Below are 22,747 nucleotides of genomic sequence, written 5' to 3'. Positions count from 1 at the left end.
GGCACGTGTGAGTTTGTCATAAACAGAAGAAAGAAGATGTGACAGATCGATACATCTTGATGCTAATTTCTCTTTATATGCTAAGAATAACTTTTCCCTTCATCAGAACCACATAGGAAATGTTTTATGATGAATTTTAGGCAAGCATGCAGGACAAAATTTAGAACTCAAATACATGTCTATAAATGTGTAGATCTGAAGTTGAGTAAGAACAACCTGATTTCAGCTAGGACCTTGCAGTCTTGGGTGACTTTTCCAATATGTAAATCATCACAGTGAGTTGGGAGGACCCAGAGCTCCAGTTGGCTGAAGCACGGCTTTGGCCCCCCATCATCTCCTTGAGCTCCCTCCATGCCACTCAGTTAAAGACACAGTTAAATAAAAAACAGTGTGCCTGCCAGGCCAGCTGGCATGGTCCCCTTTTCTAGGTAGTTCGCCATCGCTACCTCTGTCTTTTTAGAAATTCTAGGAGTTTCACTGGCTATATGGGAATGCTTATCAGAAACAAAAATCACATGAGAGGATGCAAAAAAAAAGCTTTAAAACATAATTCTTATCCGCCATCTGGATACAGAGCCTACAGGGCAGGTGTGTTCTACTGAAGGGGAGGGGAGGGGCACACGGGCTCATCTGTCTTACACACTGGGTCCTGCAAACAGCTTCCCTCAGAAAAGAGGATTCTGAGAATGAAAAATATCTCAAGACCACCATGCCAGGCAGTGGAGACTTTGAAATACTGTTTTGGAGGGGTACACATGCACACACACACACATGCTCTTTGGGCACAACCGTTAACAAAAATGATCTTCTGAGAAATTGAACAACTCTTTTCTCCTTCAAGACATGTTTAATCAAATTACCAAATAACGATATTTTAAAGAAACGTATGTCCACCAAACAAGAGAAAACTAATATTCATAACACCCTTTCGCATAAGCAACATTGCCATCCAAGTGATTAGAAAAGTAGCCCTAAATCCTGCAGAGCTGAAGTAAATCACATTTTCCCAGGATACAGTCAACATTCAGAAGTGATCCATGTATGACCTACAGCTGGCATGCGCCTCTCATTTGAGCTGAAGGATGCACGTCTTAAGAGTGAACTGAATTCTGTTCTATTACTCCCAAGGATGCAGTCACATACCATAAAGCCTTTCTCTCTGCTCATGTAATTTCTACTCTTTTGTTATCTGGGAAACGGCTTAATTGTTAATTTAGGAATACACAGAGGAAAAGGTACTACCAATATTTCTTAGAGGTATGCTGTCTTCCTGATCATCACCCCCACCGATATACTCATAAAAGCATTTCTTACAATCTTATTGCCTTTAATATTTTTAACATATGTTAATATTTGGGTATGGAGGGAAGCACTTCTAAGCACAGAGCTAGATTTTGAAGAAAGTCAAAGATTAAATAATATTAACGTTGGTTCTCAGTAAGCCACCTCGTTAAAAAACTGTTCCACCTTGCACCATTTAAAATATTTCAGTAAGGATTTACTTACCTGGGAATATTCAAAGTCAGTGATGGGGGCTATGCTCTTGATATAGTCTGATCGAAACTGGTTTTCTGGGTTGGCCAGTGGAACTGGGGGAATTATAGTACTCATCGCCGAAACAATTGTCTAAAGTGGAGTGAAGGAAAAAGATACATGGATAAATAAACCACTTAGGTTCCATGTGTGGTAATCTAGTGCATAATTTCTGTCTACGCAGTTTGAGGGAGCAGAGGATGCAACCTTACTACTGAATAAATATTAAAAAAAATCCTGGGATTTCCCTGGCAGTCCAGTGGCTTCCACTGCAGGGCGCATGGGTTCAATCCCTGGTCGGGGAACTAAGATCCTGCATTCTGCATGGCGGGGCCAAAAAAAAAAAAATCCTTACCACAATAGCATCCTTAACGTTTTTCCGGATGTCCAGAATTTTCTGTTTCTTCTCCCTGTATGAAAACAGAATGGTTATTAATTAACTTTACACATTGCCCCAAATCAGTTGAGTGGGATTTTATATTCCCAGCTGCAGGGGGTCTACAATGGTACTAGCAGAGGTCAACATCAACCCCAGGACAACAGCGCAAAGTTTTTTATGTGGAAAAGGAAAACATCCACCTTTTCTGGTTTGGACTCTAAACAAACGTGCACATAACCACAATCTCTAGCTCTAGACAACCACACAGGTTTTATGTAACACGGCAAAATCATCATGACTATTGCATATAAAAACTACAAGGCTACACCTGTAAATATATTTTATTTGAATCTATCCATATGTTGAATTGAAATAGATGCAGACAAATGAAAGAGGGAAGTATATATAGACACATTGGTTAAGCGTGCTCAGCACAATACCAATAATGCAGATCAATACCTCAAGAGTATTTAATAAATCATATATTGTTATTTTATTTTGATGTAGACGCTACCAGAAGAAGGATTTGCCTAAATACGCCAAATTCAACAACTTACTTCTATATCCCCCCCCACCCCAAAGGTCGACTCAAAGATCAAATTAACTGTTTTGAGAAAACACTTTGGGGAGGCCGGGAGAGCAGTGACAAAATTTGCATGCAGTTGGGAAGCAAACCCGAAATCGGTCATTCCTTACTCGGGATTAAATCCATTGACGTGCAGGATCCTCATTTGTTTGACGATAGTGCTTTTCCCAGACTCACCAGCCCCTACAAACAAACAGAGAGAATGCTGTGATCTGTGGCCGGGCACCGTAGCCATCTCTCACGCCAACCGAGACTGAACTAGTGTCCTGCCCCCACGCGGGCGTTTTCAGGTGCGCTCTCGCTGTCTGCGGGGGCGCGGGCCCTGCCCGCCCGGCCCTCTCCGCGCTCCAGGCCGTGCGCCCCGGGCCGTGCACTCCGCTCGGGCCGGGCGCCGCCGCGAGCCCCCCGCCTTACCCAGTAGCAGCAGGCGGTGAGTCGCTTTGTAAGCCAGGCGCTCCTTCTGCAACTGCTTCTCGATCTTTTTGTTGGCCTCGCGTCTTTCCTTTTCATCGACGCCCTGGTCTTCTGGCGTCTTGCTGTTGCCCAAACACCCCATGCCTGCCCGCTTGCGTGGACGTTAGGCGCAGTTAGGAATTGCACAAAAGTAGAGAGTTGTGTGTGTGGATCCTGCGGCGGCCCCTCTTCCTCGCTGCTGAAAGAGATGCTCAGGTCTCTCGGTGTTTTCCAATCGAAACAGGCGTTTCTTCTCCCTCCCCCTCCCCGCCGCGAACTCCCGACTCAGAGGACATAAGGAAGATGCGCGGAGCCAACTACTTTTTAAAGACACTTGTTTAGAATTGTCTGCTGGATAAACAGCAGTGAGCGGAGACGGGGCCAAGAGCGCCGGGGCCGCCGGAGACAGCGGGGTGGCGCTGGCCCTCCCCTCGCCCCGCGCCCGATGCGCTGCCCGGGGGGACCCCGAGCAGGCACGCTCGGCCCGGTGCCCGGGCCCCGCCGGTGGCGGCCGAACGCGGCGCGGAGGGACGGAGCGCACCGGGTCCCCGCCAATAACTGCGAACACCCGCCGGCCACCCGCGCACCATCCCGGGTCCGAGCCCCTAGGGCCTCTCCGCGGCGGGGAGGGGGAGCCGGCTCGGGTGCGGCCAGGCCGCGGGTCCCGGGGCCTGGAGGGGTGGCGGCCGCCCTCGAAGGGCCCCCGCGGAGGCTCACCCGCTTGCGGTCCGGACGCGGCGCGCGGCTCCCTCGCAGCCCGAGCGGCACTAGGTCTGGGCGTGCGCTCCCGGATCCCGCGCCGCCTCCGGCTCCCGGCGGGCGAGGCCTCGCGCATGATCATGCATATTCTATCAGGGGGAGGGTCCGTGCCGGGCTCGGGCACCCCGCCTCCCCCCGTTACCGTTCTAGACGGTTCCAGCAAACCCACGCCGCCTCCCACAGTCTCCTGTGCACCTCCCGCCCCCGGCTCTCCTCTGCGCGCTCTGAGCAGCTTTGCTACTTTTCTGGAAGACGCCGTGGCCCCGAGCCAGGCACCGCTGCCGGAACCAGTGAGGGCGGCTGCTGGTTTCCACCTGTTGAGCGGGTGACCGTCGCTCCCCATCCGCGCTGCTGGGCGCGGGGGGCGCAGAGCCGTGACCGCGGAGGTCGCCTCCCGGTACGTCGCTGGTACGAGTTTCGGGTCTCCAGGCCAGGGGCCCTGGCACCGCCGTCAAGTCCCCACTCCCCTCCGGCTCCACCGTATTCCCTCGCGGTCATCACGCCTGGCCTCCTGCACGGACCGCGGTCTCTGCCGCCCCTGCCCCTGCGCCCTGGGCCGCGCGGGCCTCACCCGCCTCCCCGCTCTCTTCTCCTCCCTTCTCTACGGATTGTTCCGTCGGGCGGACAAATACGTTCAACTCTGTCCCATTTGATGGCCCATCCTATAGCCTCAGGCTCTGCGTCAGCCCCGCCGTGTCCTCCTGCCCACCGCGCGGCTCCGTGTGAGTTAAAACCGGGACCTGACTCCTTTTTCCCTTCCCCACCTCCCGTTCACGCCTCAGCTCCCGGCACCTGGCTTCAGCCCACCTGCTTCACTGAAATACTCTCACGGGGTCATCAGCAGACCCCCGAGGTCAGACTTCACCCAGGAACTGTGGTCTTCACCTTCTCTGACCCTCCTGGAGTCTCCCGGGTCCTTCGGCTTCCCCGACGTGGCCTTTGCATTTGCCGCCCACTCTCCACGTGGAGAGGCGGCTCAGACCCAGCACAGCCCTTGTCCCCTTAATACCCTGCCCTCGGGGGCTGACTGCCTCCCCCATCCTCTGCACACGCGGCTCCGACGACGGCCACACCAGACCTCTAGCCCGGCCCACACTGCTGACCACCAGGGCGGCAAGCACACCTCCACCTCCGTGCCTCCAGGATCTCCTCCCCGTGCCCACACATACCTCCAGCGCGCTCCTCTCTCTCTTTGTGAATAAGGCCCCGATTTTCCCAACCAGAACATGGCAGTCATTCCTGACTCCTTTTCCTTCTTGCAAACCCAGTTACCATGTTCCTTTGGGTGCGTTTCCTAAACATCGTTCCTGTTCTTTCCACCCCATCTGCCGTTGCCATGGTCACTGTCCAGGCTGGATGTCACAAGTGGCCTCCTGCTCACATATTCCGGCTCACCTGCACAGTGCTGCCACAGTGACAATGCAAATCTCACATCACTGTCCCCACCACTGCCAAGCCCCCAGCCACGGTCCATCAAGACTGGGTCCGTGTAAACTCCTCAGCTTCAGCTCTCATGTCCTCCCTTCCTGGCGCTGCCCCAGCCCCCCTTTGACCCCTTGCACGTGGACACCCGAGGGCATGGCGTGGGTGCATGCGCTGCTTCACTCTCTGGGAGATGTGTGGCCCCTTCTTCACTTGACCAACTCTTAGTCACCCTTCCTGCCTCACCACTGCTTCCACAGTCAGGGCCAGGCCCCCTTCTCTGTTCTCCAGCATCTCACAGCACCTTACATTGTAATGGTTTGTTTGCTGCTCTTTCAAATGTCCACTGGACTTGGGACCCAGTGAGGGCCGGGGCGGAGCCTGCACTTCACACCTGCTGGGCTGTGCCCAGTTCAGTGCCTGGCCCGGGGAGATGCCCCTTGAGTCTTTGTTTGATGGATGAACAAGTTCACGAAGGCCAAAGATAACTCCCGCTCCAAGTGTGGGTTCTCACGAAAGGAATTTCACGATCAGATTTTAAATTCATAAAATACTTGTCCAGTTTAGTACTGTATCCAAATAACAATACTCTTTAAAAAACAAAAGCAGTAGTGTCTCTTCTTGACATAGCAGAAGCAAACACGCAGTGCCATGCCATATTCTGAGCTGGATAAGAGTTTTAGCTTGTGGAGGGACACTGTTTAGCACTGTTGTGAGGCCTCACTCCTTGTGTTAACACAAGCATTCACCTACGGCAACATTCACGTGGCCTGTTCAGTGGCTGACGGGGCAGTTGGAGGCGAGAACAGGTGTACAAAAATAGCAGAGTGCGGTGGGATGTTTTAAAAGATTTGTCTATTTTTTTAATGCCAAGGTTTCTATAAATTGTTAGCTGGAAGAGAAGGGGACAAAACAAATCCCACCAAACTTATAAAGGGAGAAAAAAGTTAGAACCTGGAACCCTGAAAACATAGCAAAAGGTTTTCACTTGTTCATATCTAGGAATTAGGGTTAAAATAACTCGTTTCTACGACTTATCCAGTGATTACTGGCCCTGGGCTAAATCCTTTCCATGGAGCAATTTATTTAGTATTTGCAATAACCCTAAAAGGAACTACTGTGACCGTTATTTTACAGAACGTTAGAGGGTGCATAAGAGGTGTGTCTGGGATCTAAACCCTTGCAGCGTGGCTGCAGCGTCTGCACTGTAAGTGCACAGAACACTGCTAACCACTCCAAAACGTAAAAGCAACGTGCTTACACAGCGATGCAACCTTTCTGTTGAGAAATGCCAAGCCCATCTTTACATAGTCTATTATCAGGTAGGAGCTCAAGACACTTTTTAAGGGGTTTCCCTTGTGGCGCAGTGGTTGAGAGTCTGCCTGCTAGTGCAGGGGACACGGGTTCGAGCCCTGGTCTGGGAGGATCCCACATGCCGCGGAGCAACTAGGCCCGTGAGCCACAACTACTGAGCCTGCGCGTCTGGAGCCTGTGCTCCGCAACAAGAGAGGCCACGATAGTGAGAGGCCTGCGCACCGCGATGAAGAGTGGCCCCCGCCTGCCACAACTAGAGAAAGCCCTCGCACAGAAACGAAGACCCAACGCAGCCAAAATTAAATAAATAAATAAATAAATTTAAAAAAAAAACAGACACTTTTAAAAAAAACCCCAGTCACCTGGCCTTTTCCTAGTCTGGTCTGGGAAACCGATCCTCATTTGAGTTTTGAACCCTAGGATCAGAATCCAGAATCCCTGCTGGCTCACCTGGAGCGCGGGAGCGGCGCTGTTGGGGAGCAGCCTGGAGCTGGCAGTGCCAGCATCTGTCGCTAGGCAACGGCAGCGCCGCATCAGCACCACTCGCGCAGCGCACACCCACCTGCGGAGGCGAAGGGCCGCCGGCAGCGCGCTGCCAGCAGAGGGGGCGGCCGGGCGGGGAGATGCTGGGGCGGGGGACGCCCTGGGCAGCAAGGAGGGTTGGGAAGGCACAAAGTTTGGGGCGAAAGGGCAAACGTAAAACAAAGCGGTGTTTTCCTGCTCTTGTTGATGTTTAAGACAAGGTGTCTCAGAAGTCTTAGTGCATTTGACAGTTGAATTATTTGAATTTCTTTTGTACTTAGTTTTGTGAATTTTGAATAACGATTTTGAAATTTGTTTTTGTTTGAGCCCCTCTGATTGAAGTTGGCAAATGTCGAAAATATCACAGCTGTTCTCTGGTTAGCTGGACGCAAGTCTTCGTTGATAACAATGAGAACAAAATTTGTTTCCCGTTATAAGGAGGACCTCCACAGAAATTTAATTAACAAGATGAAAAATTCAAAGGAACTTTTTCACATCACTACAGGCCTGGATCCAGGAGCTGCTGAGCCAGTTTGAAAAGTGACTAGAATGCTGTATGGCATGAGATAGGGGACATATTGAATTTAATTTTAAAAAATCAATGTTTTAAAACGTTAATAACTGGTCTAGCATTTTATACTGTAAAGGTTACTAACGATTAAAACTGCACTCTAAGGCATTTGGAGCAGGTATATTGAAAGATTTTAAAGAGGAGGAACAAAGCAGAGTGGGAGAGGAGAACCCTCACTCAATGCAGTGACCGGGCCGAAGAAACGAAAAGCTGCGCCTAGTTTTGTAAACAAACTTGGCGGAGCCGGAGCCGGGGCGGCCGAGTGGCCGGTGTGCACACGGCCCTCATGCTGCTTCCTGTCATTTAGCACCTTGCAGTTAGTTGTTTTCTCTCTTTCCTTTCTTAGTGTCTCGGTGGAAATGGTCTGTGTGGATTATTTTCATTCTCAGCAGCAAGCTCACCCCACGACCTAATCACAACACACTTTAAAAATCTTGTGAATTTTTTTTACATGTTTAAATAGAAAAGTAGGGAAACGTTCTCAACATTCCCTTTCTGTACATAGCACTCTGCAATCAAATATTTTAGAATTTACTGAGTTAATTTCTCTTTTTTTTTCCCCTACTCCTACAGCAAAGTAGTGTTAAGGAGCTTTCAGAAGTGCCATCCATAAAGGGTAGGAATGCAGTCTTTTTAACTGATGGCTTAAAAAACCCGAATAGCGAATGAGTAGGAAAGGTAGGTTAACTGTCTTTGACTTCACCCTGTGTCCAAAAACCCAGGACTGAAATATCCTCATTGGAAGACGCAACTCAGTGCCGAAGACAGGGGTTTAGTTTTGGTGTGAAGATGCGAGGTGGTCACTGAATGCATTAGAAAGTAGAATGGTGGTTACCAGGGAGTGGTGGAGGGGGAAGGGGAGCCGATGTTTGATGGGGGCGGAGTTTTAGTTTGGGAAGATGAAAAATTCTGGAGATGATGGAGGTGATGGTTGCACAACGAGAATGTACTTAACCGCCACTGAGCTGTGTGCTTAAAAGTGGTTAAGATGGTCAATTATACGTTATGTATATTTAACCACAAAAAGACAAGAAAAAAATTTACATTTAGGGTCTTCATCATGACCGTGGTTGGAGAGAGAAATCCTTCTCTCTGGTGGTTTCCCGCTATTCGTTTTGAGGCTTCCGATTACAGCCAGGTGACTTCAATTCCTCCTTTACAAACATCTACTGCAGTTATAGTTCTGACCAGCAGGTGGCGATGCAGACCCTGGAGTCAGAAGGAGGCTCCAAGGGCGCCTGTAAAGCGGTGAGTTTCCATCATTCACTCACCGTAGAGCATTTTTTTTTTTTTTTTTAAGTTAATTTATTTTTGGCTGTGTTGGGTCTTCGCCTCTGTGCGAGGGCTTTCTCTAGTTGCGGCAAGCGGGGGCCACTCTTCATCGCTGTGCGCGGGCCTCTCACTATCGCGGCCTCTCTTGTTGTGGAGCACAGGCTCCAGACGCGCAGGCTCAGTAGTCGTGGCTCACGGGCCCAGCTGCTCTGCGGCATGTGGGATCTTCCCAGACCAGGGCTCGAACCCGTGTCCCCTGCATTGGCAGGCGGACTCCCAACCACTGCGCCACCAGGGAAGCCCGTAGAGCATTTTTTGAATCCGACACACACGCAGCCTTGAGATTACAAGGACGAACTCGACCTTGTCCCTGATCGCAAGCAGTTTAAACGGCTAGGAGAGAGGGGCAGACGTGCAATCAAGTCCTCGGGATTCTGTAGAGATTACAGTGGGAGCACACAGGGGTGTGTGGTCAATTACACAAGTGAAGAAAAATGTCACTTCCTTCCCTAGAGCGATGTGTGCTAACCTTTGTAAGTCACCCTTCGTCTTATTTTTAAAAAGACACTGAAAGATGCTGTTTCTAGTGGCTCATCTGATCAGATCATTGCAACAGCTACAAGATTATCCACACTTTGCAGAGAAGGCTGTTGGTCTGAAGGTTCCACAGGGGCCTGATGGGGGTGGAGCTCTGTCTGACCCCAAAACCTGAGCCCTTTCCAGAAAGAACTCTGACTGGTGGGGAAAAAATCGCACCGTTCTCTCTTCCAAAACAAGAAATCAAACAAGCCCACCTCCTTGCTAACACAGGCAGATTAATCTGCATATAATGACTGATGAATTAATTAACTCTTCGCTCAGTTGCCTTAGCAACTGGTTTCTTTTAGAATTTGGCTCAGTTACAGAGTCTAAAGCAACAGTTTTCCTTGTAATAGAATGTCAACCTGTTTATGAAATTAAACAGAACATGAACTTGCTCCATCATAGGTGGGAACTATGGGCCTTTCCCAGGAAGGTTGCACGGCCTCTTCTGAAGCTTGCGGGCTGTGAACAAGGGAGACAGAGCCTAGGGATCGTCTGTATTTCCCGTTCGTGGTTTATTTGCTCATTAAGTAGGAACCGTTTGATGAATTTAGATGACAGATAAATTCAAGACTGAGGTTCAAAAGGGAGACTCTGAGCGCAAATCCCAAACCCTTAGGTGCATGAATGACAGGACGGGGCAGGTGGACAGATGCATTGAGGTGGTTACTGAGAACCAGGATTTTCAGAGAAAGAGGACGGACAAACATGGCATGGGGAAACGCAAGGAACGCCCGTGGGATGGACTCGAATTGTAGTGATCGGAATGAGCTCGTGATGTCTAGAGTATGTATGTATGTGTCCGTGATTATGTGCACATACGTGTGTGTGTACACTGTACGCCTGTGCATGTGCCACACGCATCTATTCCCTTGTTCTGTCTGCTGAAAAGACGAGGCATTAGACACGCCAGTGGCGGTGAGCGCACCTAGTGCCCAGGCCTTGGTCTTCAGTATCACCCACAACCCAGAGAAGCCAGGCCTCCTCAGAGAAACGGCAGATTCCAGGGTTGGGGCAGGGGAGCCACAGATAAATCTGGAACATTGTTATGCCAGAAAGTAGGAAAGTGCTTTCAAATGCTGGGGGCACCTCCTGAGAACACAAGACCAGACAGAAGGGGCTCCCGTTTGGCCAAATCTGGGATGATTTCAGCACCAAGGTATTTAAGGACAGGAGTGACTTCTAAGCCACTGAAAAATATAGAAATACCATGTGTCCCTGCCAACAACAAAGAGATAAATAAAGGGGGGGGGGAGAAGGGAACATAATATCAGTCATAGAGAAGCAAGAACCCCTCTCACTCATTTCTTGGTTCCTTTCCTTCCTGCCTGCTGGCGAGCTGGATTTTGTTTGTGTGGAGTTTATCATCGGTCTCCCCGAGTATTTATGCAGTGCTGATGGCATGGCCAGTGTTGCCCCAAGGAGTCACGACTCACGCTGTCCGGCTGTGGGTTCTGTTAGGGATGCTTCTTTATCCCCAGGACGGCCGGAAGTCAAAGTTGTCAGAAGCAGGGCAGTAATGGGGCAAGTTTTACGTGGAGAATTGATTACAGGCCGGACAAAACTAGAACCGACGGTCGTCAGGAGGCGGGGTGCCCTCCCTGGGACAGAGATGGCGGGAACAGTCGTGCAGAATGGACAGGTGCATGACCTGTCTGGGGATGTACAGCATCACACGGGCACACAGAACAATTATTCCCAGGAGATAAAAGGGACCACACAAAGGAGGCGCCTCTTTAACCGCCACTGGGGGATGCTGCCGCACGCAGGTGTGCACAGGTAAGGGCCCTGTCAGTGGGGTCCCCCCCCCCCCTCCAGGGCCCGCTCTGCCACTGGCAGGGCATCCTTTGCTTTCACCTCTCGCCCAGCACCACCACTCACACCTGGGAGCTCAGTACAAGCCGGTTTCCCCGCTACCCGCCCGGCGGGCAGTGCGGACCGCGGTCCGGGAGCAGCTGCTGCCCATCCATCGGACTTCCCGCGCCGCAGCGCCACCTGGCGACTGACGCAGGAACGACCGGCCGCGCGCACCTGCCTCGCCTCGAGAGGCCCTGGGTCCCCACAGCCCGGCCCCACCTTCGCTTCCTTCCAGGCTTCTTTTCTCCTTTTCTGTTTGCAATTTCTCACGTGTCAGTTAGTCAAAGCTCACAACGCGCCTATTTCAAAATACACAGCCTCCCCTACCCATCCCTTCCCTCCCTCCCCTCTTCCTAAGGCCGCTGTTTTCCATCCCCCCGATGTCCCTGTATTTCTGTGTGACTGCTGTTAAATTATCCTGTTCATCATAAACTATCGGGTTCTGTTGATTTCACATTTACGTTGATAAAACAGTGTTTCAAAGTATATTGACGTCTTAGAAAATTCCACATACCCACCCCTCCATAAATATGTAAATGTTGGTAAGGTCCATATCTAGAAACTTGGAATTAAGACTCTTGATCTTGCAAGGCAATTGTACAAGGCAATTAAAATTATAAAAATGGAGGCAAAACTTGACGTTATTCACTATTGAACAGATATTCTGCAGGTTAGGGCATAAGGTGCAGAGTTACACGTGGTTAAGAACAAAAGGCTCCAGCAGACAGAATATTTAAGAAACTACTACAACGCAACAACAGAAAGACAAATAACCCAATTACGAAAGGAACCAAGTATTTGAACAGACATTTCTCAAAGGAATATGTACAAATGGCCAATCAGCACACCCAAAGATGTGCAACATTAGTCATTAGGGAAATGCAAATCCAGAGCACAGGGTATACCACTCCACGCCCACTAAGACGCCTGTAATAAAAAAAAGATGGACAATAACAGGTGTTGATGAGAATGTGGAAAAATTGGAAAAATTGGAACCCTCACATGTTGCCAGTGAAAATGTAAAGTGATTCAGCTGCTTTGGAAAATAGTCTGGTAGTTCATCAAAAAGTTAAACAGAGTTACCATATGACCAAGGCATTCCACTCCCAGATATGCACCCAAGAGAAATGAGAACATATGTCCAGACAATAACCTGTACACGAACATTCATGGCAGCATTAGTCATAATAGCTAAAAAGTGGAGACACACATTTTAGCTATTATATCTACCAACTGAATGAATAGATAATAAGTAACAGGTGGCAGATCCATACGGTGGACTTTATTTGGCCATAAAAAGGAATGAAGTGCTGGTCCATGTTATATGGGTGAAAACATCCTGTTAAGTGAAAGAAGCGAGACACAGAAGACTACATATTGTGTGACTTTTTATGCAAAACGTCCAGAACAGACAATTCCATAAAGAGAGAAAGTGGATCAGTGGTGGTCAGGGGTGGCAGGGGGAGGGGTGACTGCTAAGCGGCAGGGGGCTTCTTTTTGGAAAGATGAAAATGTTCTGGAATGAGGTAATGCTGATGGTTCCACAACCCTGTGAATACGCTAAAAACCTGCTGAGCTGTACAGTTTTCAAAAGGGTGAATTTCATGGTATGTGAATTATATTTCAATTAAGAAAAGAACAGATGGCAATCTTTCTGGGTTGGAATTAAAATGCACGGCGGGACTTCCACGTTCTCATTTCTGTTTTGTCAACGACAATTTCCCATTTATTTTATGCCAGGTTCTGCCAGGTGGTGTGGAGGTTTAATAGATAAATCAAAGTGGACGTGACTCTCATAGGATATAGTCTGATCATGGATTTCAGGTAAACTTATGAATGTCCACAGCAGAAGGAAAGGTATTCTAAGGGAGTTACATATAAAATGAGCGGACACTTCCGACAGAGGGGATCAGGAAAGGCTTGGAAAAGGAGGTAACACCTGAGATGACCTTTGAAAATGGGGGAGGGGATTCCAGGGGCAGAGGACCAGAGGAAGCCAAGGAGCCAGCGAGGAGGCGGCACAGATGCTTTGGTGTGGTGGGTCCACGTGCGTGTAGAGGGGAGTGGGCCACGAGAAACGGGGGGAGGGGGACAAAGGGTACGAACTCCCAGCTGTAAAATAAATACATCCTGGGGATGGAGGGTACAGCATGGTGACTACAGTTAACAATACTGTATCGTGTAATTGAAGGTTGCTAAGAAAGTAGACCTTAAAAGTCCTCATCACACACAATTTTTTTGGTGACTATGTGTGGTGACAGATGTTAACTAGATTTATTGTGATCATTTCACAATATAGACAAATACTGAATAATTTCATTGTACAACTGAAACTAATATAATGTTTTCTGTCAACAGTATCTCGATTAAGAAATACTAAAACAAAGTAACCTCCTAAAAAAAAAGAAAGAAAAGTTTGCCACTTGACCCTGTGGTCTTGGTCTAGAGCCTCGGTCAACCCTACAGTCCCCACCTGCTGGGGTGCAGCGGGGGTGGGAGCGAGGGGACAGGGCGCCTGCCGGGCCAGTGCTCACACTTGCCTGTCACCATCTGACCTTAGCCTGACATCCACGCATTTACTGAAAAACATGCCTTCAGGCACGTGCAGGACACTGAAGACCAGCAGGAAACTTGAAGGATGAGGTCTCTGGCCCCAGGAGGTTACTGGCGTCAACGCTAAGCAAACACATGAATGAAAATGTAATTCAAAATGGGGTAAGTTCTATGAAGGAAAGAGTTGCCCAGGGAAAGAAAAAACGGGCATCAAATAAGGCTTCTCAACAGAGAGAGTAACAACAAAGGCAAGATGTGAAGCTAAGACGAGTTCATGCAGGTGCAAGAAAGGGGACCCGTTCTCCAGGCAGAGGGAGCAGTGGGGGGGGGGCAGAAATGGCAGGGACAGAGGGACAGAGGGACAGAGACAGACGGTGTGACGTGCCCTGAAGGGGCGGTTCTCGGTGATATTTCACACACACAGACACACACACAGACACAGACACAGGCACACACAGACACGCACACACACACAGACACGTACACACGCAAAGACACATGCACACACACAGACATGCAGACACAAACACAGACACACACACATGCACACACAGAGACATGCACACTCAGACACACCCACAGACACAGACACACACACAGACACACACACACACACACACACACACAGAGACATATACACACACATGCGCACGCGATGGCAGACACGTGGTCAGGTCCTGAAGGGCCTCAGAACAGCCTGACGTTAGGTGGGGAATCTCGTTCTCTCTCACGTCTCAGGAGAAAACGCTACATCTCTCCGCATTAGAGGACGTGAACCTTCCAGCCCACAAACGTCACATCCTGGGTGTCATTTCCAAGATTTTAGAAATATGGCTTAGATATTGTATTTGCTGCCAAACACCAAAATATCAGTACAAAGACCAAAGAGCAAATCAAAACTCTGATGCCTGAGATCTCTTCCCTACTAGTGGTTCTGACATTTCTTGTTGAGATTTCATCTGCTCCCTGGTCCACCGCTACCAGTGTTTAAACCTCAGGATTTTAAGTGATGCCTATGGTTTCTCCCAAGAGAGGAGAAATCCCTGTCCCTTACCTGTGGGCTCCCAAGGAAACAATTTGCCTTCGAAATGTCTAACAGTCTTTAGCTTGCAATAGTGCTTGGGATTATACATCATAAAACTCACTGTCTAAGACAGGAATCAGGAATATTTTCATTTTCTTACAGTGATATAGCAAAAATCTATGTTTCTGTCCATTTCATCACTGTAAGGAAACAGAAGAAATTATGAAGAAACCAATGTCTTTTATCAAAGATTAATGGTGAAGTTAAGTTTAGAAATAATTTTAGAAAATATTAAATGCATTTATCTTAAAATGCACCTTTGAGGTCTGGGACAAGAACAGATACCAGTTAGAAACAATGCTAAGCTCTCACTTGAGCTGTCCACCCAGAACTGTTACCAGAGCCTCTTTCCTCTGGGCTCCCGAGACTTTGTGAAGTTGGAGCCGCTGGTGAACAAACAGAACCAAGACCCGGGACAGACAGAGCCTGGATGATGCCTCCTCTGCCTCTAACTTAGGCTGTTTGAGCTGCAATTCTATCACAGTTGAAAACAAGTGACGCTGATTTCCCTACACAGTTGGCCCAGTGAATGGCTCCCTATCAGCCTTCTGCCTTTGAGTTTCAGCTTTACAACTTCAGTTTGGGGTCCCGTTTTAGAGAGAAGATAGGGGAGAACAGAACAGAAAAGTAGCAAGGCAGCAGGGGGCCCGTTAACAAAACAGTTTAATGATTTCCAGTGTGGATGTTCCCGTGACGCCTGGCATCACCCAGGAGCTCAGTAAATGGCTAGAGAAGCAGTTAATCTGACCACACACCCCCCTTTCGCTCTGACCACACGGCAGAGAGATTAGCTTCACCACCCTTGCCCTCACTCACATACCACGGTCCCACTTCAGCGTCTGGTGTTTAATCTTTGGGATCATTAGAACACAGATCCTACAAATGGTAAGTAAGGATCTTTGTATTGCACATATTAGATTTAGGTATGGTGCAGCACAGCGGTCCCCAAGCTTTTTGGGACCAGGGACCGGTTTCATGAAAGACAATTTTTCCACGGATGGTCGGGGGCGGGGGGGAATGGTTCAGGCGGTAGTGAGAGCGATGGGGAGTGGCAGATGAAGCTTCACCTGCTAGCCCACCACTCACCTCCTGCTGTGCAGTTCGGTTTGTAACAGGCTGGGACCGGTATGGGTCTGCGGGCCCGGGGTTGGGGACCCCTGGTGTAGCAAGCCATAATTTATTATCTTTCTATAATTAGAATTGTCCCTCTTTTGAGTTTTGATCTATCCTTTTAAAAACAGCAAACATTTATTAAGCCTCTACTATAGGCTAGGCACTATTATTAAGGGCTTTATCTTTAAAAAAAAAAAAAAAGTAAAATTTAAATACACTGAAATGCATAGATCTTAAGCATACAGTTTGATAAGTTCTCACATGTTTACACCTGTGTAATCACCGTCCCACTCAAGATACAGAACATTTCCATGACCCCAGAAAGGTGCTTCACGACTTTTTCCGGAAATCTGACCCCTGAAACTACTCTTCTGATTTCTATCACCACTGACTGGCTTGACCTCTTCTAGAATTCAGTATAAACAGAATCGTAAGTAGATACTCTTTTGTACGTATACATAACACTCAAAAATCTCATCCATGTTGCTGTGTTATCAATCAGTACTTTTTTTATTGTTGAGTATTTCATTGTATGAATATACACAGTATGCTTATTCATTCTCTTGTTAGTGACAATTTGAGTTGTTCCCAGTTTTCTGCTATCTTGAATAAAGCAGATAGAAGCATTTTGTATAACTTCTTATAATAAAGGCGTATTTTCATATTTCTCCTGTAAATTCCTAGGAGTGGTATTGCTGGGTCATAGGATGTGTGTTTAACTTCATAGAAAACTACTCAGTAATTCTGGGAAGTGACTGTACAATTGTCCTTGTGCCACCAACAGAGAGTGAGGGTTTGGCATCTAGATCAGGGCTCAGCAAACTTCGGTTTGCAGCCTGTTTTTGCATAGTCTGTGAGCTAAGACTCCATAAGTGGCTGGGGAAAAAAAATCAAAGGAATAGTATTTCATGATTTAAAAATTTAAAAATTACATGAAATTCAGATGTAAGCATTTATAAATACAGTCTTATTGGAGCACAGCCCCACTCGTGTGCTTATGTGTGGTCTACAGCTGCCTGCATGGCGCAGCAGAGCTGACTAGGTCCCATGGCCTGCCCCTCATACAGAAAGTCTGCTGACCCTGTTTTATATCCTGGTCAGCACTGGAACTGTGGGTCTGTAGGCCACCCTGGTAGGAGTGAACTGCTGTCTGTGGTTTTAATTTGCATTTCCTTGATGACCAATCATGCTGGCAGTGTACTGGTTTTTCACATATCTTCTTTTGCGTACTGTCAGCTCCAAGTCATTTGTCCGTTTTTTTTTTTTTTGGCCGCATCTTGTAGCTTGTGGGATCTTAGTTCCCTGACCAGGGATCGAACCAGGGTCCCTGGCAGTGAGAGCCCGGAGTCCTAACCACTGGACCACTGGGGAATTCCCTGTTTGCCTGTTTTAATTGGGCATCTTTTTACGTCAGTCTGTAGGATTCCTTTCTTTGTTTTGGAAACAAGTGCTCTGCAGGTGCATGCTCTGGGGATGTTTTCTCCCAGTATGGGCGGGGCCCCACTGGGCCAAGAAATCCTACGAGGTGGTTTATGATCCCATTTCACAGATGAGGAAAGCAAGTAACTAGATTTTTTTTCTTTTTCTGGTGGTTTATGATCCCATTTCACAGATGAGGAAAGCAAGTAACTAGATTTTTTTTTTCTTTTTCTGAAGAGGAATATGACTACTTTCCTTTCCCAGCTGAACTGGAATGTTTTTGTCTAAACCCTGGTTATTACGCTCCGGGCCTTCCCTGCCAATCCAAGCTCATTATTGTGCCCAAGCCCAAAAGGGATCTGTTTCTTCTGAGAAAACACCACCCACCAGAGGGGGAAGTGGGTCTGAGTATTAAATAAACATCATCCATTAGGGTGCAGGGAAGTGCATCAGACCAGCTGCGTCTCTGCCCGCCTTTCAGGCCAGACAGCACCGATCGATGGATAGCTGGTGTGCAGGACGCTGTTACATTAAATTAAGAAATGATTCTAAAGTAAAGTATCAGGTACTTTAGAGCTTCTGAGAGAGAGAATTATATAACCATCCTTCCTGGCCCAGGAGGGAAGGATGGACAGAAAACGGCCATCTCCCCCTGGGTTTTGCTGCTTCTTTCCAGCGCATGGAATTTCCTTGTACATGAAAAGCTCTAATAGCCAATTAAGAGGGCCCAACCTCACCTTCCAGGGGGACACCATGAAGGCTGACGGGGCGTCGCGACTAGACTGTGGATGCAGCTGGCGTGGGGCAGGTGCCGGGTTTCGATGGTGGGAAATATGCTGGGCATTTTGCTGTGCATTTGCTCCAAGTGCAACCTTAATACACCGTTTTCCGACAAACCCCTCAAAATGGAAAAAAAGAATCCCTGGTCCCCTTTAAAAACAAATCTATTCTATGAGTGTACTTCGATCTTTCGGTGACCTCCATGCGGCCTCCCTTCCTCCAGGCCCTGCTCTGTCCCGCCAGCGGACTGGGCGTGATGGCGCTGGTGCCCTTGTCTCTGCACTAGGCCACGGGGATGCCTCTCTGCTGAGCCGCCTGGGCAGGAGCTGCTGAACTCACAAGTGGGTGGCCCGAAACACGGCCCAACATCCTTCTGAACACAGGCCATCCCCACATCAAACGATGGATTAACTCCAACTTACACCCTCCTGGGCTGTGCTTCCTTCTAAGGAGAGGTGTGGGTTCAGGGTCCGTCCACACTGGCCTTGGAGGTCCATGGCCCCACCTGCTTGTTCTCACTGCACCATCCCTTGGGCCACATTTGCTTCCTGAGTCTTGATCCACTGATTTGAAACGGGGAGCTTTGTGTCTGCAGGATGCTGGTGATAGTTTATACAACAGAGTGATATAGAAGCTGTGGCTGCATCTTCTCCCCGGGCTGTAAGGACGTTTTGTGCATGTGAGTTTGGAAAAGCCAAGGCACAGCCAGAGCATCTGGAATTTCTCCTGACTTTAAAAGCCATGGGACTGGGCTTCCCTGGTGGCGCAGTGGTTGAGAGTCTGCCTGCCAATGCAGGGGACACGGGTTCGAGCCCTGGTCTGGGAAGATCCCACATGCTGCGGAGCAACTAGGCCCGTGAGCCACAGCTACTGAGCCTGCGCATCTGGAGCCTGTGCTCCGCAACAGGAGGGGCCGCGATGGTGGGAGGCCCGCGCACCGCGATGAAGAGTGGCCCCCACTTGCCACAACTGGAGAAAGCCCTCGCACAGAGGCGAAGACCCAACACAGCCATAAATAAATAAATAAATAAATAAATAAATAAATAAATAAAAATTAAACTTAAAAAAAAAAAAAAAAGCCATGGGACTACAGGAGGCTGGGGCAGGACAAGGCAGCAAACTGAAAGGGAGGTGTCCTAGGGGTCCATGCAGCTCAAGTCCACTGCACGACTCAAGAAAAGAGACATTTACCTGAAAAAAAGTGATCAAAATCTCCCAGTGGAGAACATTCTGTTTTTCTGTGACTGTACCAAGTACTTCCTCTTAGAGACACAGACAGAGGTCAAGCCAGCGTTCTGGTTTCTACCAACAGCCAAGTACAACAGAAAGGCAGCAAGTGTCCCACAGAGACTGCTTCCATCTCGAGAGATGTATTCCTGGCAGAGGAAGACCAAACACACAGGAAAACAACAGGAAATAATAGAAGGAAGCGAAAAACATGAATCCTAACCACAGTTGGCCATTTTTAATTTGAATAATTATCTGGAAAAAAGGATAATATCAAATGAATACTTTTCCAATCAGAATGTAGTGAACAAGAATTTACGTCATAGTCAACAAAAAGAGGCGGAAGAACAATCAATGGCATCTACTGTCATGACTGCGTCATGACCCTATGAGCTCAGCGGCAGAAAGATTCACTTGAAGGATGGGGAACCTGGCTTCGCTTGCCGTGTGTTCAGACAGATTACATATTTTGATCCCACACCCAGTCTTGTCAACTGCGTTTTGCTGGTGTTGACCTGGGGCCGCTGCCCCTCCAGCCCAGTGCTCGGCCTGCGGAAATGTCCCTTTAGCTTGGGAGAGATCCGACCGAGGTGAGACTTGGTGGCCTGTGGGCCACAGCAGGCACACAGATTGTGTTTTATTAATTTGAGCCAATGGTTAAAAATAAGGAGGTTTCAGATGAAAATGAGCATTTCCCTCTTATTCTGGAAATTCAAGACCCGGCAACACTGGGCCTGCATTCTCACAAGGTGACAGTGGGATGAAGCTAGGATGCACTGTCCCTGTTAGACTGACACCTGGTCTGGACTAAATGTCACTGTGACAGGACAGTTGGTGTTGCACTCTTGCTGTCACTGCTGGGAAGATCCAGGACACTTTCCCCCCAAAGTGTGAGTCACCTGACAATGCAACACGTCAGATATGATGCTGACACACAAGGCTGAGACAGTGTCTTTAAAGGGACAGTCTCTCAACATGTTATAAGAAACTGCTCACCGTTCAAGTCTTTAGATCACCTCCCAGGACCCTTTCACAGAATTGTTAAGTTTAAAATTTTTTCTATATATTGAGCATCTTCTGCTTCACATATCCTTTTAAACACTTCTGTCCGGCTGCACGATCACATTAAAACAACATTACATTGTCAGAACTGTAGACCTTATTTGTTTTTCTCTTATTTCTTGAGACGACAATTCTCTCCTTTTAGTTATTTTAATTTGGTGCATTAAAAGAAATTTGGCTGGAGTAATTTCTGATTTCTTTCCAGAAAAATGTGTGGTTGGGGATGTACTTTGAGCACTTGTATGTCTGGAAATCTGTTTTCCCCTCATACTCACACAAACACTCACACACACACACACACACACACACACACACACACACACACACACACACACACACAGTGGTTTAACGAGGTACCAGGTCCTAGAATCACCATTCTGTATTTTCAGATCCCTGGAAACATTGTTCTGCCCTGTTCCAGAAGTTAGCACTGTAGAGATAATTCTGCTTCTGATGTGTCCTCTTCCCTTTTCAGGTAACCTGATCACTTCTATATTTTTTGTTCTTTGTTACTCCAAAAAAAGTCCCTTTATGTTAGAATTCAGATATTTCACCGGATACAGCAGCTAGGTTTGTGTTGTTTTAGTTATTCGTTCTTGCAATGGTGAGCCCTTTCAAAACCGAAGACTTAGTTGTTCTCAAGATCTTAAAGAAAAGTCTCACTCATTTATAAGCAGAGATCTTCCTCCATCATGGGCCGGGTTCTTTCTTTGTGCCTAGGAGGCCACAAAACTCAACAATTATTCTTCCTTATAGGTCACAAAATTGGGGTCAGAAGCCCACGTCTTGCTTTTTTCCCCCCTTAAACTTTAAAAGCCACAAGTAGCATGAGGAACACAGGCTTTGAGAGCACAGAGAACGTCTCCGAGTTGTTCACGGGAAAGACTGTTCCGCTTGCTGAGAAATGCCAGCAAACGACGCGGTCTGTACCTTCAAGCACCGGTGGTGGTGCGCCCATTTTCTTGTGTGCAGGAGGCACAGCGAATGCTTCTGAAGAAGGAGCAAACATTACGACGGCACCAGGAACCTACTCAGTGAGACAGAAGGACCGTATCCTGGGCTGTGGAAGTTATTTCTCCAAAGGGGACAAGCCACACCCACCGACGTAAACGCCTCGTGCACTTGCTTTCACTCGCGCCCTTAGAACAAAGGCCGCCGCTGAGGAGGTGAGAGGCACGAGGCCCACTCCGCGGCTGCACGCCCTGGGGATGAACCGAGTGAGGACGAAATTCCCGGGCAGGCTCCTTAACCGGTAACAAGTGAGCCACGGGCCCGGATGACACGGTGTGGAAAAGAGCAGAGTCACCGGGCAGAGCGTTCGCGGCCCAGTCACTCAAGTGGACGCTGTCGGGTAAGAACCACTCTAGACCCGAGACCGAACCCGCGGGGCCCGCGTACGCCCCGAGGCCGGTTCCCAGCCCAGCGTGCGCCCGGCTCCGCGCCCCGCCCCACGCCCCCCGCGCCTCCCGTCCCGCGCGCCCCGCCCCGCGCCCGGTTCCCCGCGGCCCCCGTGCGCCCCCCGCACCCACCGAGCAGCAGCAGCCGGTGAGTCCGCCGCAGGTCGCGCTTCTGCTCGCGGAGCCGGCGGTCGATGCTCCTGCTGACCCGCCTGGCCTCGCGCTCCTCCGCGCGCTGCTGGTCCGCGCGCCGCATCCTTTCTTTCTGCGCGGGGGTCCGCGCCGCGCCTGCCCCCGCCGGGGTCCGGGCCGGGGTCGGGACCGGGGTCAGGTCCGGGTCCGGGGTCTGGTCTGGGCCGGACCGCGCCCCCTCCAAGGGCGGCTCCGGGTCCCCGAAGAGCAGCGGCCGGAGGCTGTGGCACAGCCCCATGTGGGCGCGGGGCGCGGGGCTCACGCCGGGGCCCCAGCCGAGGGGCGGGAGGGGGCTGCACGCGGACCCGGCGCGGCGCTGCAGCCTGCAGGCTGGGGGGCACGGATGAGGCGGGCCCCCGGCCCCTCACTGCCCCCGAGGGCCATTCCGCGTTTTCCGCCGGTGCAGGGGGCGGCGACTGCCTCGGCAGTAGATCACCTGACAACGCGGACCTCGGGCCGTACAGGCAGCCCCGAGCCCGGCCCGGCCCCCTTACCGTAAATACCGCCACCTGGCGCGTCCTCATGTTACCGTAAGTACCGCCCCTCGTCTCAGTTCTCGTTACCGTAAAGACTGGTGCCCGAGCCCGGTGCGCAGCTGCGGACAGTGCCGCTGAGGCCGTTTCGGTGCCGCCGCCGCCCGGAGCTGCCATTGCAGCTCTTAAAACACCTC

At 49.4% G+C, this 22,747-nt stretch overlaps 1 protein-coding gene across 4 annotated transcripts in view; it reads right to left on the bottom strand.

The window, feature by feature from the left end:
* The window catches only part of GNAL (G protein subunit alpha L), a gene marked incomplete at its 3' end in the record, with an annotated part of 92,527 nt that extends 69,993 nt beyond the window's left edge, over positions 1-22,534 (bottom strand). For 2 of the 4 annotated variants that reach the window (XM_082416447.1, XM_082416446.1), the window contains exons 1-4: positions 22,018-22,534; positions 2,609-2,681; positions 1,889-1,943; positions 1,507-1,626 (exon numbers count right to left, since the gene is read on the bottom strand). In XM_082416447.1, the coding sequence (XP_082272573.1) occupies positions 1,507-1,626; positions 1,889-1,943; positions 2,609-2,681; positions 22,018-22,315 (546 nt within the window). In that variant the 5' untranslated portion in view covers positions 22,316-22,534. Of the gene's footprint in view, positions 1-1,506; positions 1,627-1,888; positions 1,944-2,608; positions 2,682-2,912; positions 3,151-3,668; positions 3,944-22,017 lie in introns of those variants that run through there. The other 2 variants (XM_082416449.1, XM_082416448.1) reach the window with 2 other exon arrangements.
* Between the last annotated feature and the right edge of the window lie 213 nt (positions 22,535-22,747).

Source organism: Balaenoptera physalus, assembly GCF_965194825.1.
Source record: "Balaenoptera physalus genome assembly, chromosome: 12".
Lineage (NCBI taxonomy): Eukaryota > Metazoa > Chordata > Mammalia > Artiodactyla > Balaenopteridae > Balaenoptera > Balaenoptera physalus.
This window is presented reverse-complemented; position numbering and strand designations above follow the sequence as displayed.